We start from the raw sequence: 12931 nt of genomic DNA on the forward strand, positions 1-12931 counted from the left end.
CCAAGATATACCTAGGTAGATAGTCAATATAGGGCGGTAGTCACTCTTATGGTTCGCTTTTCGCTTCCGTATAAGGCATCCGAACATATCACGAAGACGTCTTACCAGAGACGTGTCGTAGTCTTTGGGCATCTGGGTCATCTACCACCTGTGGCAATTGCTTGCACTAGAATCGTAGTACCTATTGCTTCGTGTTCTATGAATATCTATGTTCGTTTGAAATAGCTCTATATAAGGCGATGGATCATGCGATATTTAGGGGCCACCGCGAAATCATCGACAACCTCGTCTCTAGCTAAGAACTGTCATATTATCAAGCACTCCTTTGGCGCAGTCCCCCCGTACTGGAATATGAAATTTCACGTCGTTCTTTTCGGTTCCGGCCTCCTAACCGGTTCTTCTCTGGCTTTGAGAGGCCCGGTTCCACGGGTTGACTCGACAGGTTCTGCGCTCACGCTTTTCACTTCGTCATCGGGCCAGACTTCTTTTCCGGTTGGAACGGCTTCGTCTACATCCGGAGTGGCTCCTTTACCAAGCGGTTCCCAGGGTGTTGGTCCAAAATGTGGTAAAGGCTATACCTACTGTGGCTATATGCTCACTGAAAACGGTCATAGTACGATCCCCGGCCGGAGGGTAATCGAACTGGGGAAATCTTTACTTACTAACTCGTATAGATTTCGCACCTAATGATATCAGCAAGGCTTATTGCAATGGCCTCTCGGAGCTCTGCACAAATAGCAAGCCTAAGACGAATGTTTCCGAAGCTGTCTTTGTCTGCATGAACGAGCAGCCGTCTAGCGTTGAGCTCTTGTGCGCCTGTAGTAGCAAGTGCCGCAACGACGCTGACACTAACTTCATCGCCCATTGCGACAAGCCTTGCATCAACGCATGAGCACGGGATAGGATTCAAGCATACGGAAAGGGGGTGAAATGGGAGTTTGTTAAAACATCCACTTGACGACGGGATGGCCGCTGTGTGGTTAGTAGTATGCAACGTCACTCGTTAGTTACATGTAATCCGAATTCTACTCTGCTTATTAGCCTAGGTATTCTATAGGCGATCCTTTGGTTTCCATCGTATGCTCCAGCCACTGATTGCCCCAGTCTGTTCGCGCACTGTCTCAGGGGCCAACGATAGGTCTGACGTACGGAAGGGTTTGATATAATACCCAGCCTTTTCAAATAATATTCTCATTTCGGCCAATTAGTACCTAATCAAATAAGTTTACTCATGATATCATGGCTATCCTTGTGGCGTATAGTTGTTGTGATGAAGTCAGAGTAGCAGCAGCAAAACATAGTATGAAATATATCACAATAACTTCTATTATGATAACTCGGAAATCGTTCGCTAAACCCCAAAGATTAGTGGCGACACAACATATTATGCGTCGTACCGCGCTATTTTAAGAAAAACACGAATCGACTTAACTTGGATTGGTCGGCGGCCGTCCAGCGGCACGGTTACCGCGCCGCCTCGTGATCTCAAGCTCAGCCTCTAGACAAACACAGTCCAGATCTACATGAATTACTCAAGTAAAGAATTACTGATAGTTTTCGCCCAATCAGAAGACATCTTTATGCTATGACGTGGGTCTATGATCTCAAGACAGTCTTATTGTAGGCCGCTGACGGATGACCGCAGCTTTCGTGTTGAGAATTGCTGGCTCGCGTGGTCCGAGATGCTTTAACGTTCCCGTTGAAGAATTGGGAAAAAGGGGGATTATCCATCGGTATCTCGGAATCCGGTCTTTACCTACGTGTACAGAGCTCGGGCTCGTGCATCGCCACGACAGATGTTGGGCTACGATCGCCAGGAGTACGTACATATAAGGTCGGGATGATCGCGCTGGAATAAAGAAAAAAAAAAGAGTTATCATTCAATCAACCAATATTTCAAACACAATTACATTACATATTAATATCTAATAACTACCTACCTACATCTAATTGATATTCGATAGTTATTCTTAATATCATACCAGATATCATCATCTAATATTCAAAATGCTCGCCTCAATCATCACACCTCTTACCTTCCTTGCCCTCGTTGGCGCTACCCCAGTCCCGAAGGCTGCCCAACAACTTTCCCGATCTAAGGGTTTCCAGCTCAAGGCAGAACTTCGAGACCAGACCAAGGATTTAGACCCTTCCGTTGCGGGCACCTACCTCTCCGGCATCCACGTCGGTGCCGGCCAGAACATCGCGGTCGTATCCACGAGCAACCCCGGCTCTTCCACACCCTACTACAGAAACGGCACAGAAGGCTGGGTTGATGTTCTGAACGACCTGGGCACCGAATTCCCGTGGGGTTTCATCGTACAAGATTCGGAAAGCACCGATGCTACTTACCCCGGCGAGCACGACGCGAGCATCAACGTGGGCGGTGGCAGCAACGGAATTACGATTGCGAAGACCGGAGACTCGGTGGCGCTCAGTGGCCTCGCACCCGGTTACTACGCCGTATGCGATCGATTCGTCGGCTACGTGCGCGCAAACATGCAAGTTGTGCGATACGTGTACGAGGGCGAGACTCTGCCGGAGAACTGCGCCGCTGTCAACTTCGTGCCGCAGTGCGCGACTCTGAACGACCTTCCCGCCACCTCGGAATGGACTCACGATTTCGTCCAGGAGGTCGACTGCGTCGTCCCCTCTGCTTAAGGGATTAATGATAAGGGGTTGTTTACCCAGAATTTTAGAAGACAGGGGCGATGAGGGATACGGGAAGCGAGAATATAATATGCATTGGAATTCGATACTATTAATAATCTAATAGAAAGACGCATACAGTAGGACGGCACACGCTATGCTAAAAGTCGCAGCCATGCCAATAGGGCACATCGGCTTATTTAGATATCGAGAGGTATCTCTTCAATATAATAAAACCATTAAGAAGCACCATTTAGCAGACCCCTAGTGATCATCCGTGATTCCAGTGCCATATCAATCAGTTCAACTTAGCAACTTGGCAACTTCAGCCTTTACGCTACTTGTCACGCACTTGAGAATGCTGTTAAAGATTCAAAGCTTGGGATAACTAACACAATGTTCTTCATTGTTTCGCTTCAGGTATTGCTTCAGTCAAATCTTGAGGCTGCGAGTTACCCTTCCGGCGACTTCTTTGCAGTTCACGAAATTCCTCGTAGGTACATTGAGCAGGCAAATAGGCGTGATGCTCCGCCCAGTTATCCCACCATTCATAGCCTTCCATCGATGAATCCGACTTCACACTCGCCCTTGATTGCGGACGGCCGTCCTTGTCATCTTTATCCGAATCTTCTGCGTCTTCTTCGTCCTCACTATCAAATAACGGATCGGGATCTTCGTTTGGTGGAGGACTTTCACTAGCTAATGAGGGGCAAAATTCCATGGCCGACAATGACTGTGGCTTATTGGGGGCAAACGTTGATGGCGGAAGGCTCTTAAGCCAGTCCAATACATCTTGGCGTATACCGCCAATCCCCTGTTCCAGCCACCATCCCACGCCCTCTAAATCGTACGTCGGGTTCGGACCTAGTATGTCATTCCCTCCGGTAAGGATAGGAGCCACGACCCATCGCGAGCCGCTTAACATCCATCGCTCGTGGATATTAAAGTCGGCTTGAAGCCGCGATACGACTTCGTCGTATGGTTTGGAAGCGACTGCCTCAAAGAGCTGATCACGGAGAAGCTTATCATGATGTATAATGATAGGGATATCCTCATCGTTGAGTCCATATTTCTCTGGGCCCTTTGTTTTAACACAGTTCTCGCACCTAGTGAAGAATACGCGTTCAAATCGAACATAATCGGGGTCAAAGTTTGGGCATTTCTTAGTACAAACCTGTGGCATCGGGGGACGGGGTGGCCCGCGATGTTCAATTTCCTGGAGTGCCCAAGCTATCTGTGCTGCCTGGCAGAGGACGAAGAACCTCACCAACTTAAGGGTATTTGGGAATGCATTGTCAAATTCTTCCTCGCAGCAGATCTCCAGAGTGATGTGATAACACATGAATGACGATTTACTTGCACGGCACTGGTCTAGGAATCGGTACCAATTAATTCCTGAAGTTAAAGGAGCGAATGGTCAAAGATTTCTTACATAATTGGGGGATATACTATAAATATATATGCTCAAAGCTATAGCTATACAATATCTATCAGGAACATGTGGAACAGACAGCTTGATCACGCGCAATCCAATTGTTCATAGGCTGGCAAGGATATGATTATCCGTACGCTTCTTTCATTTTATACACACACAGCACATAATGTATCGTAACTGTTATGAAGTTGTTGACGGAGCTTGGGTTTACCTTGCATGGTAGATATGTTACCTATCAAATTGCAGAATTAATAATATTGATATGCCATAATCGTTTCAGGGAGAGTAAGCGTCGAGCTCTTAATAAATACAAGGTGAATAGGGTTTACATGTCGTTTCGTAGAAACTATTTCATTTGATATGTGGCGAGAAAAATGAATTCGGAGCTCTAGTCATACTTAAAGGTGCCAGGTGGGAATACCAGTTTCTCGATGTGTGGAATTACTCCTGACCCCTTATAGAGACCGCTAATAAAGAAATGGCATTAATTTATCCATCTAATGTCGTTTATCTCCCGTCTTTGCTTTCTACGAAGCTATAGCTATTGAAAGAAATTGTCCGTTGGATAGGTACATATTAGGAGGTGGCTTTTGGGTAGAATACATGCGCCATTCCTTAGGGACTTTTAAGTATATGACCAGAGGTGTGGAGGTGGCTGCGTATGAGGCTACCTCATAAAGCCTTTGTTCCAAAAGGAGTTGGAAATTATGTTCTTAGTTAAACATAATATCCGCAACGATACCCGCTTACTGGCAGAACACGACCTTTATCGTTTCTACTTGTACTCGGTATAGCCTAGTAACATGTTAATTGTTCGATATTCTATCTCTTTAGCCATGTTGTATCCTCTAGAAACCTATCGAGCCTTTGTTTTTTCAATACCCCCACCCTGAAATGTTTCTATCATCGCCATGATTACTCCAATTTAACCCGCTAAAGCTTCTATTTTTGAAACGTATTATGTTATGAAACCACTACGATGAAACTTAAGTAAATAGGCAGGAAATAGTTACGACTCCTATAGACTAAGGTCTATGGGCATCATGTAGTGGCTCTCTTTGTCTGTGATGTTTTAAACTGATCCCTGGACATAATATAAAACTCTCGAAACGTCACACTGGGCGATTTGTTGTTTTCTTCACTCGTTTTCTTATTCCTAAACACTGAAGGGGATAAACAATTGGCCCCCATAAAATGTGGCGGTGCCTATTCACTCGAGATCAGAATAATAAAGGAAAGTAATGGACGTTATATTATATTTACGGAGATTACTCTTGTGACTTGGCATAGATTACCTAGAGTCAATGATTTAATCCGACTAACTACCTACCTAGGTAGATAAACTGATGCCAGGGAATACTAAAGCTAGCTGGCTGGTATTTCTAACGCTGCTCAAATTTTCTAGGCTTGGGTACGCGTATACGGGATTAGCGGCTTTAAGAGTCCGAACTAAGATCGTCGAAAATGAAATATATTGTGAATTTGACCGTCTTATAAAGAATTGTCCTATGGTTGAATAGTATAAAAAGGGCTCTATCGTTATGATCGGGCTCCCGGGAAACGTTCACGGCCGGGCCTTAATTAGCCCCATAACTAGATCCGGCACTGCGATTGGTGCGCTCGGAAACTACGCAACTTGATTGGCTGGATTCAACGAATCTCCCAGCATGAGATGACTTAACTTTCTGAGCTGACGAGACGGTTCGGGAATAGAAACGTACGTGGCATGGCTGATTGTAATTAATAGAGGGTGGTATGGAAAATATTTAAATATATGAGAAGCTTATAAAGGTAGTTCTTAGGTATCCCATGGATTGGAATCTTCCAGCAGTCAAGTAGTGCTATATTTTGAACCTCTACTATCGTTGATCGAATCATAGACAGCGCAATGGGTGCCCAGTTTTCAAGCGCTGTAACTCAGTTATTCCCCCCTAAGCCAGGGTTTACCGAGAAAAACATATCCGATCTTCATGGCAAGGTGAGTAGCTACAGCCACTGATATTTGATATAGACTGTATAACATGATGCTTACTTGCTTGGTTTATAGGTTTATATCGTTACCGGTTCAAACACGGGCGTAGGTAAAGAAACCGCCAGGATCCTTTACTCTAAGAATGCGAAAGTATACATTGCTGCACGTTCCCAAGAAAAGGCCGACAAGGCAATCGACGAAATCAGAAAAGCCTTCCCGAACTCGAAAGGAAGCCTAAGCTTCCTGAAGTTGGACCTTAGCGACTTAACTACGATAAAGGCATCAACAGACGAGTTCTTATTGAAGGAAAAGAAACTCGACGTTCTGTTCAACAATGCTGGTGTCCAGAACCCACTCCCAGAACCGAGCAAGACACCCCAGGGTTACGAATATCATCTTGGAGTGAATAGCATCGGAACGTACGCGTTTACGAAGTTTTTGACACCGATCCTCGTCTCAACAGCTAAGACGGAGGGGACGTCTCGCGTAATCTGGGTATCGTCTTCGGCCACGGATCTGACCGGTCTGAAGTCGGTTGGTATCGATATGAACAACCTAGACTATCACGACGACAAGCCATACCTCATAAGATATGGCCTTAGCAAGACAGGTAACTGGCTGCACGGCGTCGAGTTCGCTAAGCGATATAAGGCGGACGGTGTCATTAGCATTCCGTTGAACCCTGGAAATCTCGCTTCGGATTTGTACCGCGACCAATCAGGCTTTATGAACATCGTCACAGCGCTCATGACATACCCTTCCATTAATGGCGCCTATACTCTCTTGTATGCCGGACTGTCCCCCGACATTACGATCGAGAAAACCGGCAGTTGGGGTAAGTAGCCATTCAACGGAATTCTTGGAGTATTTAAGATGTATGGACGGCTAACCTCCAACTCGTATAGTGATTCCGTGGGGGCGAATTCGCTCGGTTCGAAAGGACTTGATAGAGGCGACTAAGACCGAAGAAGAGGGCGGGAATGGCACTGCTAAGAAGTTCTGGGAGTGGACCGATGAGCAGGTCAATAAGCATACCAAGTGAAGAAGATGTTGATGGGGGTTGATGAACAGAGTGAGCTGATTGAGGATCGGCGCGTGGAACTTTACCTATAATTGAATTCATCAATTCTAGAAACATGGAACTGTATTTTGATGTATTGAGGGATGGGTTATAGATAGTATCATTATCGTGTATCGCACGAATAGGTATGTGTTACCTCCTGTAGAGTTGAATAGATCGCACAGAATAATATTTGGCTAGATGTGCGAAGAGCCTCATCACCTAGTATGTTTAATGCACACTTATGCCATTGCCATATCTGGAAGTCATCGGGTGTAGTTAAACAGCCTGATTGGTTATGTGTAAATGCAGTGAGTCCTAGTGGCTTTGCTGTCTTTGGACTTGTCGTAATGTCTTGTAAAGTAGAGCTAGTCTGGGTAGAATTATATTAGCACGAAGTGCTCTCAACCAGCAATATCACTCTTTAATTCAACTCGATTAAGCAAGTATATAGATATTATCTGATGTTTCTCTTTAAACACAATTGAAGCGTTTCCTGTGTATAAAGTGTAAGTGGTCTTTATTCAATCCTGAAGGCGATAATATGCTTGTGGAACTAGAATGAGGTCACAAGTAAAAGTAGAGAAATTGCCATAAATCTTTACTTGGGTACCTCCAGAGCAAGTTACAAAGTAACCCGGTGGAATTGATCCATTCGTAAGCCATGAACATCAAGCCTATGACTTCAGCTGTAGGAACTTTATCTTCTACCGGCCCCTGCAAGCTGAATATTCATATAACAGATGAGGCAGCTAGCTTCTCATAACGTTACTGATTGGTGCCCGCAAACCCACCCTCTCCCCATCTCATGCCATGGGACGTGCTCCACTTGCTAAATCGGGAAATCCTTTGCGGGTCGACGTCTCATTAACTCGCCCCCGGTTCAACCTCTTACAAGACGCCCACATGCCAACTTGCGTAACCTTTGTCAAACACGACTGACGACTTAGGCAAAATCTTGATGTACTTGATGTACTTGATGTACTTGATGTACTTGATGTACTCTCCTAAACGCGTCGTGCGATGTGGGATGTGTGAATTAGACGTATCACTTTTTTTCTCTTTCTTTTCTTCTACATCGGCTGTTCTTTTATACCGAGCACAGAGAACACAGCCTATAAATCCTAAGCCATTGATTGGTTCGGCTTGTGTCGCTGACCGTTCAGATGATCCAGAATTGGTATACCAACAACTATCAACCTCTTATTTGAATATTGGTAGCTCTATGTATCCGGGATCCTTGGAAGCGGGGGATGGTAGGTTCGAATGGACGGTAAAAAGAAGGCTCGGGCACCTATTATCAAATATACATACCTAAAGCTTGACTGGGTATTTCTATTTGTCCTCCCTAGTTGCCGCTCTTATCCCTATTTGGTCGCGTGGGATGAACTCTTCTCCTCGACTAACCTCCTGTACTCCTTGCCTTTCGCGGCATTCCAACTCTTCTTTTTTTATGTTTCTCCTCGTAACGTGACGCCGTTCGAGGAGCTCTCAGGGAGGTATAGCAGATGACGAATGAGACTTTGAACTTGCGCTGCATGGCAGATATTTATTGCGCCTTGTCAATATGATGTCCTGGTCATTACTTCGGCCGGCGCTGGTCGCCAATCCCGCTTCGCCTCGTGCGACAGAGGGCCTTACACGCCGCGCCATATCACACGTCTTAGGTTCGTTCCAATGCATGGAATATGAGGAGGTGCTAGGCATCTCAGCATATTCTTCTTTCGCGCAGTATATACTAAGTAGACGGAATCTATAGACTGTACGGCTCAATCTCGAGCGGTAGCTGTAAGCTGTCAACGACAGTGGAACAGTACCCATGCTAGGAAGCCCACAGTTCTACCCGCGTTGCCAAAGAAGACGTTCGATAGTGGTAGGAATGTTGCGAATAGAATAATTCCAGTGACAGCCTACTCGACCGTTGTCGAGACGCCATCCACGCCTTACGCAGATCTCACTGTAGGTGTGCCTCGCGAGACATTTGCTAATGAGCGACGAGTGGCAATCTCGCCTCAAAATGTTGCCCTTCTCAAGAAGAAGGGCTTTCGTAATGTATTAGTAGAGCGTGGAGCTGGTGCGCTGGCCGACTTCCCAGATGAAGCTTACCAGAAAGCTGGTGCTACCCTGGTCGACACGGATGAGGTTTGGAGACAAGCGGATATCGTACTTAAAGTACGAGGGCCAAATGTCAAGGAAATCGACCGACTCAGAGAAGGTGCAACAATTATCTCAATGCTCCAGCCAGCCCAGAACAAGGATATTGTCGAGCGTCTCGCTGCTCGTAAGGTTACATCATTTGCTATGGACATGATTCCTCGTATCTCCCGCGCTCAGGTATTTGATGCTCTCAGCTCAATGGCGAATATTGCCGGTTATAAGGCGGTTCTAGAAGCGTCCAACAACTTTGGCCGCTTCTTGACCGGTCAAGTCACTGCGGCTGGGAAGATCCCTCCATGTAAGGTTCTCGTAATCGGTGCTGGAGTCGCGGGCTTGAGTGCAATTGCAACTGCTCGCAGAATGGGCGCAATTGTTCGCGGGTTTGACACACGATCTGCTGCGAGAGAGCAAGTCCAATCTCTTGGCGCCGAGTTTATCGAAGTTGAGATCCAGGAAGATGGATCCGGAGCTGGTGGATATGCTAAAGAAATGTCTCCCGAATTTATCGCTGCCGAAATGAAGCTATTCACTGAGCAGGCCAAAGACGTTGATATCATTATCACAACGGCTCTCATTCCCGGAAAGAGGGCGCCCAAGTTGATTACCAAGGATATGGTTGAAGTCATGAAACCTGGCTCTGTTGTCGTGGACTTGGCTGCTGAAGCAGGGGGCAATTGTGAAGTGACCGAAGCTGGTAAACTGGTAACGTACAACGGCGTGAAAATCATTGGTAAGGCCCAAGTGTTAGTTGAAAATACCAAATGACTGACATCGGCGAAGGATATACGGATTTACCATCTAGACTACCAACGCAGTCGTCGACTCTGTACTCGAATAATATTGTTAAGTTCCTTCTCTCGATGTCACCCCAGGATAAGTCATTTGGCATCGATTTGAGCGATGAAGTTGTTCGAGGTGCTATCGTTACTAATAGAGGAGAGATCCTGCCGCCTGCACCACGACCGGCCCCTCCACCAGCTCCTACGCATAAAGCTGCAGCCAAGTCTGAGGAAGAGATAGTTGCTCTAACACCATTCCAGAAGACATCTCGAGAAGTGGCTACGGTTACTGCTGGTATGGGTACTGCTCTAGCTCTTGGAAAGCTTACTGGGCCCATCTTCATGGGAAACGCTTTCACTTTCGCGCTGGCTTCGCTGATCGGATATCGAGTTGTCTGGGGCGTGACTCCGGCTCTTCACTCTCCCTTGATGAGCGTCACTAATGCTATATCTGGTAAGCAGCCTCGATATATCTCTGAACTTGAAGTTGCTGACTAAATGCTATAGGAATGGTTGGCGTTGGTGGTCTCTTCATCTTAGGTGGTGGTTATGTCCCCGAAACAATACCACAAGCGCTCGGTGCAGCATCTGTGCTCTTAGCTTTCGTAAACGTGTCGGGTGGTTTCGTAATCACGAAGAGGATGCTCGATATGTTTAAGCGTACGTTATGTCAGCTAGCTTATTGATATGTTGTTACGTGCTAATTAGGAGCAGGACCAACTGACCCGCCGGAGTATCCATGGCTGTATGCGATTCCTGGTATTCTGTTCGGGGGCGGCTATCTTGCGGCGGCTTCGACGGGCGCCGCGGGACTTGTGCAAGCGGGATATATGGTTAGCTCGATCCTCTGTATCAGCTCCTTGTCTGGCTTGGCATCTCAGGCCACGGCAAGAATGGGTAACTTACTTGGGATTCTCGGTGTTGGCTCTGGTGTTCTCGCCTCTTTGCTAGCCGTCGGATTCAGTCCTGAGGTATTGACCCAATTTGGTACTCTTGCTACGGTTGGAGCCATTTTGGGCTTCGTCATTGGCAAACGCATTACTCCAACAGATCTTCCCCAGACAGTTGCAGCACTCCATTCTGTTGTTGGTCTAGCTGCGGTATTGACTAGTATTGGAAGCGTCATGGGTGACCTTTCCCATATCTCGACTCTTCACCTTGTCACTGCTTACCTTGGGGTATTGATTGGTGGTATCACGTTTACCGGGTCTATCGTCGCGTTCATGAAATTAGCTGGAAAGATGTCTTCGAAGCCTTTGATTCTTCCCGGCCGGCACCTGATCAACTCCAGCATGCTCGCTGCCAACGTAGGAACGATGGGCGCTTTTGTCACGATGGCACCAGGCTCGCCTATGATTGCTGCTGCGGCACTGAGTGCGAACACGATACTGTCGTTTGCTAAAGGGTTTACTACGACATCCGCAATCGGCGGAGCGGACATGCCAGTCGTGATCACGGTTCTTAACGCGTACAGCGGCTTTGCGTTGGTAGCGGAAGGCTTCATGTTGGAAAACCCACTACTTACTACAGTAGGCGCGCTGATAGGCGTTTCTGGTTCAATCCTTTCTTACATCATGTGCGTGGCGATGAATCGGAGCCTCACGAACGTTCTATTCGGTGGCATATCGGCGCCGGCGAAGACAGACTACAAGATCGAGGGGTCAGTAACACAGACCAATGTTGAGGACACGGCCGAATCTCTTGTCAACGCGGAGAATGTCATTATCGTAGTTGGGTACGGAATGGCGGTCGCGAAAGCGCAATATGCTATCAGCGAGATTACCAGCATGCTCCGGGCCAAAGGGGTCAATGTTAGATTCGCCATCCACCCTGTCGCGGGTCGTATGCCCGGACAATGCAACGTTCTGTTAGCAGAGGCAAGCGTGCCGTATGATATTGTGCTGGAGATGGACGAGATAAACGACGATTTTGGCGACACGGATGTCACGCTCGTAATTGGCGCGAACGACACAGTCAACCCCATAGCGCTCGAGCCTGGTAGTCCGATTGCGGGAATGCCTGTTCTCCACGCTTGGAAGAGTAAGCAAGTTATTGTCATGAAACGTGGTATGGCCAGTGGCTATGGTAAGTTGATTTTTTTTTCTTCATGGTAGCCGTTCGCAAAGAAGCAAGGGCCAACGCGCTAATACTTGAATAGCCGACGTTCCCAATCCCATGTTCTACATGCCTGGAACGAAGATGTTGTTTGGCGATGCTAAGGTTACTTGTGATGGTAAGTTCACTTCTCCCTAAATGTTGATATATACCTTATAATTGACTTGTGAATAGCCATTAAAGCAGCTATCGAAGCCCGAACCTAGAATAGAAACTCCCTGTTGCTTCGGAGCAGTTACTTTAGACCCTTCGGAGATCTCGTTTGCATTCTAGACTTTAGAGCATCCAGTATCATGTCTCTCTTCGTTTCAGAGATTCGAGTTCCTCTCAAGATATTAGCTATATAAGTCTCGAATTACCGACATAAATATTCATTGAACTTACTCCTAAGAGGGCGTATTACTCCTCGTTGTGATGTTAAGGGTTTGTCTTCGCGCCCATAAGCTCCGACCGGATCTGCTACAAGGATAGTCCCGAATACCCGGTCACCTCAATCCTTCGTCCATATGACGTCGTAGCACACAGCAGTACATATGGTATTCTTCCTCAGCAATTAATATACCTAGGTAATAATTGCAAATGAGGTCATCGCGTCGTATGTGGCTTCATGTACGTATCAAGGAGATGATGCATGTCAGATTCTACGCATACACATGAGGGGGGTTTGCTTTATGAAGAAATCTGCTTAATTGCTTACACCCGTTTAAAGAAGATATGAAGTATAAGGTAATAACGAATATCTTCAGTTCTTTTATTGCAATTCC

At 46.6% G+C, this 12931-nt stretch overlaps 5 protein-coding genes across 5 annotated transcripts; 4 read left to right on the top strand and 1 right to left on the bottom strand.

Annotated features, from left to right (window-relative positions):
* Positions 1–246: 246 nt before the first annotated feature.
* F5Y00DRAFT_269726 (uncharacterized protein) lies at positions 247–1060 on the top strand (the record flags this gene model as incomplete). Its single annotated transcript, XM_048012495.1, has 2 exons — positions 247–613; positions 675–1060. The coding sequence occupies 2 exons, from the start codon at positions 247–249 to the stop codon at positions 890–892; spliced, it is 585 nt and encodes a 194-aa protein (XP_047865031.1). The 3' UTR covers positions 893–1060.
* Positions 1061–1602: 542 nt separating this feature from the next.
* Positions 1603–2901, top strand: F5Y00DRAFT_236611 (uncharacterized protein). Its single transcript, XM_048007725.1, has one exon. It carries the CDS (start codon positions 2008–2010, stop codon positions 2659–2661), a length of 654 nt encoding a protein of 217 aa, XP_047865032.1. The 5' UTR covers positions 1603–2007; the 3' UTR covers positions 2662–2901.
* On the bottom strand, positions 2902–4240 carry F5Y00DRAFT_236612 (uncharacterized protein). The gene has a single exon (XM_048007726.1). It carries the CDS (start codon positions 3989–3991, stop codon positions 3053–3055), a length of 939 nt encoding a protein of 312 aa, XP_047865033.1. The 5' UTR covers positions 3992–4240; the 3' UTR covers positions 2902–3052.
* Positions 4241–5832: 1592 nt separating this feature from the next.
* On the top strand, positions 5833–7221 carry F5Y00DRAFT_73919 (short-chain dehydrogenase). Its single transcript, XM_048014087.1, has 3 exons — positions 5833–6062; positions 6132–6891; positions 6962–7221. The coding sequence occupies exons 1-3, from the start codon at positions 5973–5975 to the stop codon at positions 7096–7098; spliced, it is 987 nt and encodes a 328-aa protein (XP_047865034.1). The 5' UTR covers positions 5833–5972; the 3' UTR covers positions 7099–7221.
* Positions 7222–8559: 1338 nt separating this feature from the next.
* F5Y00DRAFT_73923 (NAD(P) transhydrogenase mitochondrial precursor) lies at positions 8560–12864 on the top strand. Its single transcript, XM_048014088.1, has 7 exons — positions 8560–8783; positions 8876–10003; positions 10054–10506; positions 10560–10712; positions 10767–12137; positions 12211–12285; positions 12342–12864. Exons 1-7 carry the CDS (start codon positions 8684–8686, stop codon positions 12371–12373), a joined length of 3312 nt encoding a protein of 1103 aa, XP_047865035.1. The 5' UTR covers positions 8560–8683; the 3' UTR covers positions 12374–12864.
* The last annotated feature ends 67 nt before the right edge of the window (positions 12865–12931 follow it).

Source organism: Daldinia vernicosa (genome assembly GCF_022497035.1).
Source record: "Daldinia vernicosa strain CBS 139.73 unplaced genomic scaffold F5Y00scaffold_22, whole genome shotgun sequence".
Lineage (NCBI taxonomy): Eukaryota > Fungi > Ascomycota > Sordariomycetes > Xylariales > Hypoxylaceae > Daldinia > Daldinia vernicosa.

Coding starts and splice junctions, on each gene's coding strand:
- F5Y00DRAFT_236612 (XM_048007726.1), bottom strand. CDS start 3,991: ATGTGTTATCACATCACTCTGGAGATCTGCTGCGAGGAAGAATTTGAC.
- F5Y00DRAFT_236611 (XM_048007725.1), top strand. CDS start 2,008: ATGCTCGCCTCAATCATCACACCTCTTACCTTCCTTGCCCTCGTTGGC.
- F5Y00DRAFT_73919 (XM_048014087.1), top strand. CDS start 5,973: ATGGGTGCCCAGTTTTCAAGCGCTGTAACTCAGTTATTCCCCCCTAAG. Junction 6,063..6,131: donor TATCCGATCTTCATGGCAAG/GTGAGTAGCTAC, acceptor CTTGGTTTATAG/GTTTATATCGTTACCGGTTC. Junction 6,892..6,961: donor CGAGAAAACCGGCAGTTGGG/GTAAGTAGCCAT, acceptor CAACTCGTATAG/TGATTCCGTGGGGGCGAATT.
- F5Y00DRAFT_73923 (XM_048014088.1), top strand. CDS start 8,684: ATGATGTCCTGGTCATTACTTCGGCCGGCGCTGGTCGCCAATCCCGCT. Junction 8,784..8,875: donor CGCCATATCACACGTCTTAG/GTTCGTTCCAAT, acceptor CGGAATCTATAG/ACTGTACGGCTCAATCTCGA. Junction 10,507..10,559: donor CGTCACTAATGCTATATCTG/GTAAGCAGCCTC, acceptor TAAATGCTATAG/GAATGGTTGGCGTTGGTGGT.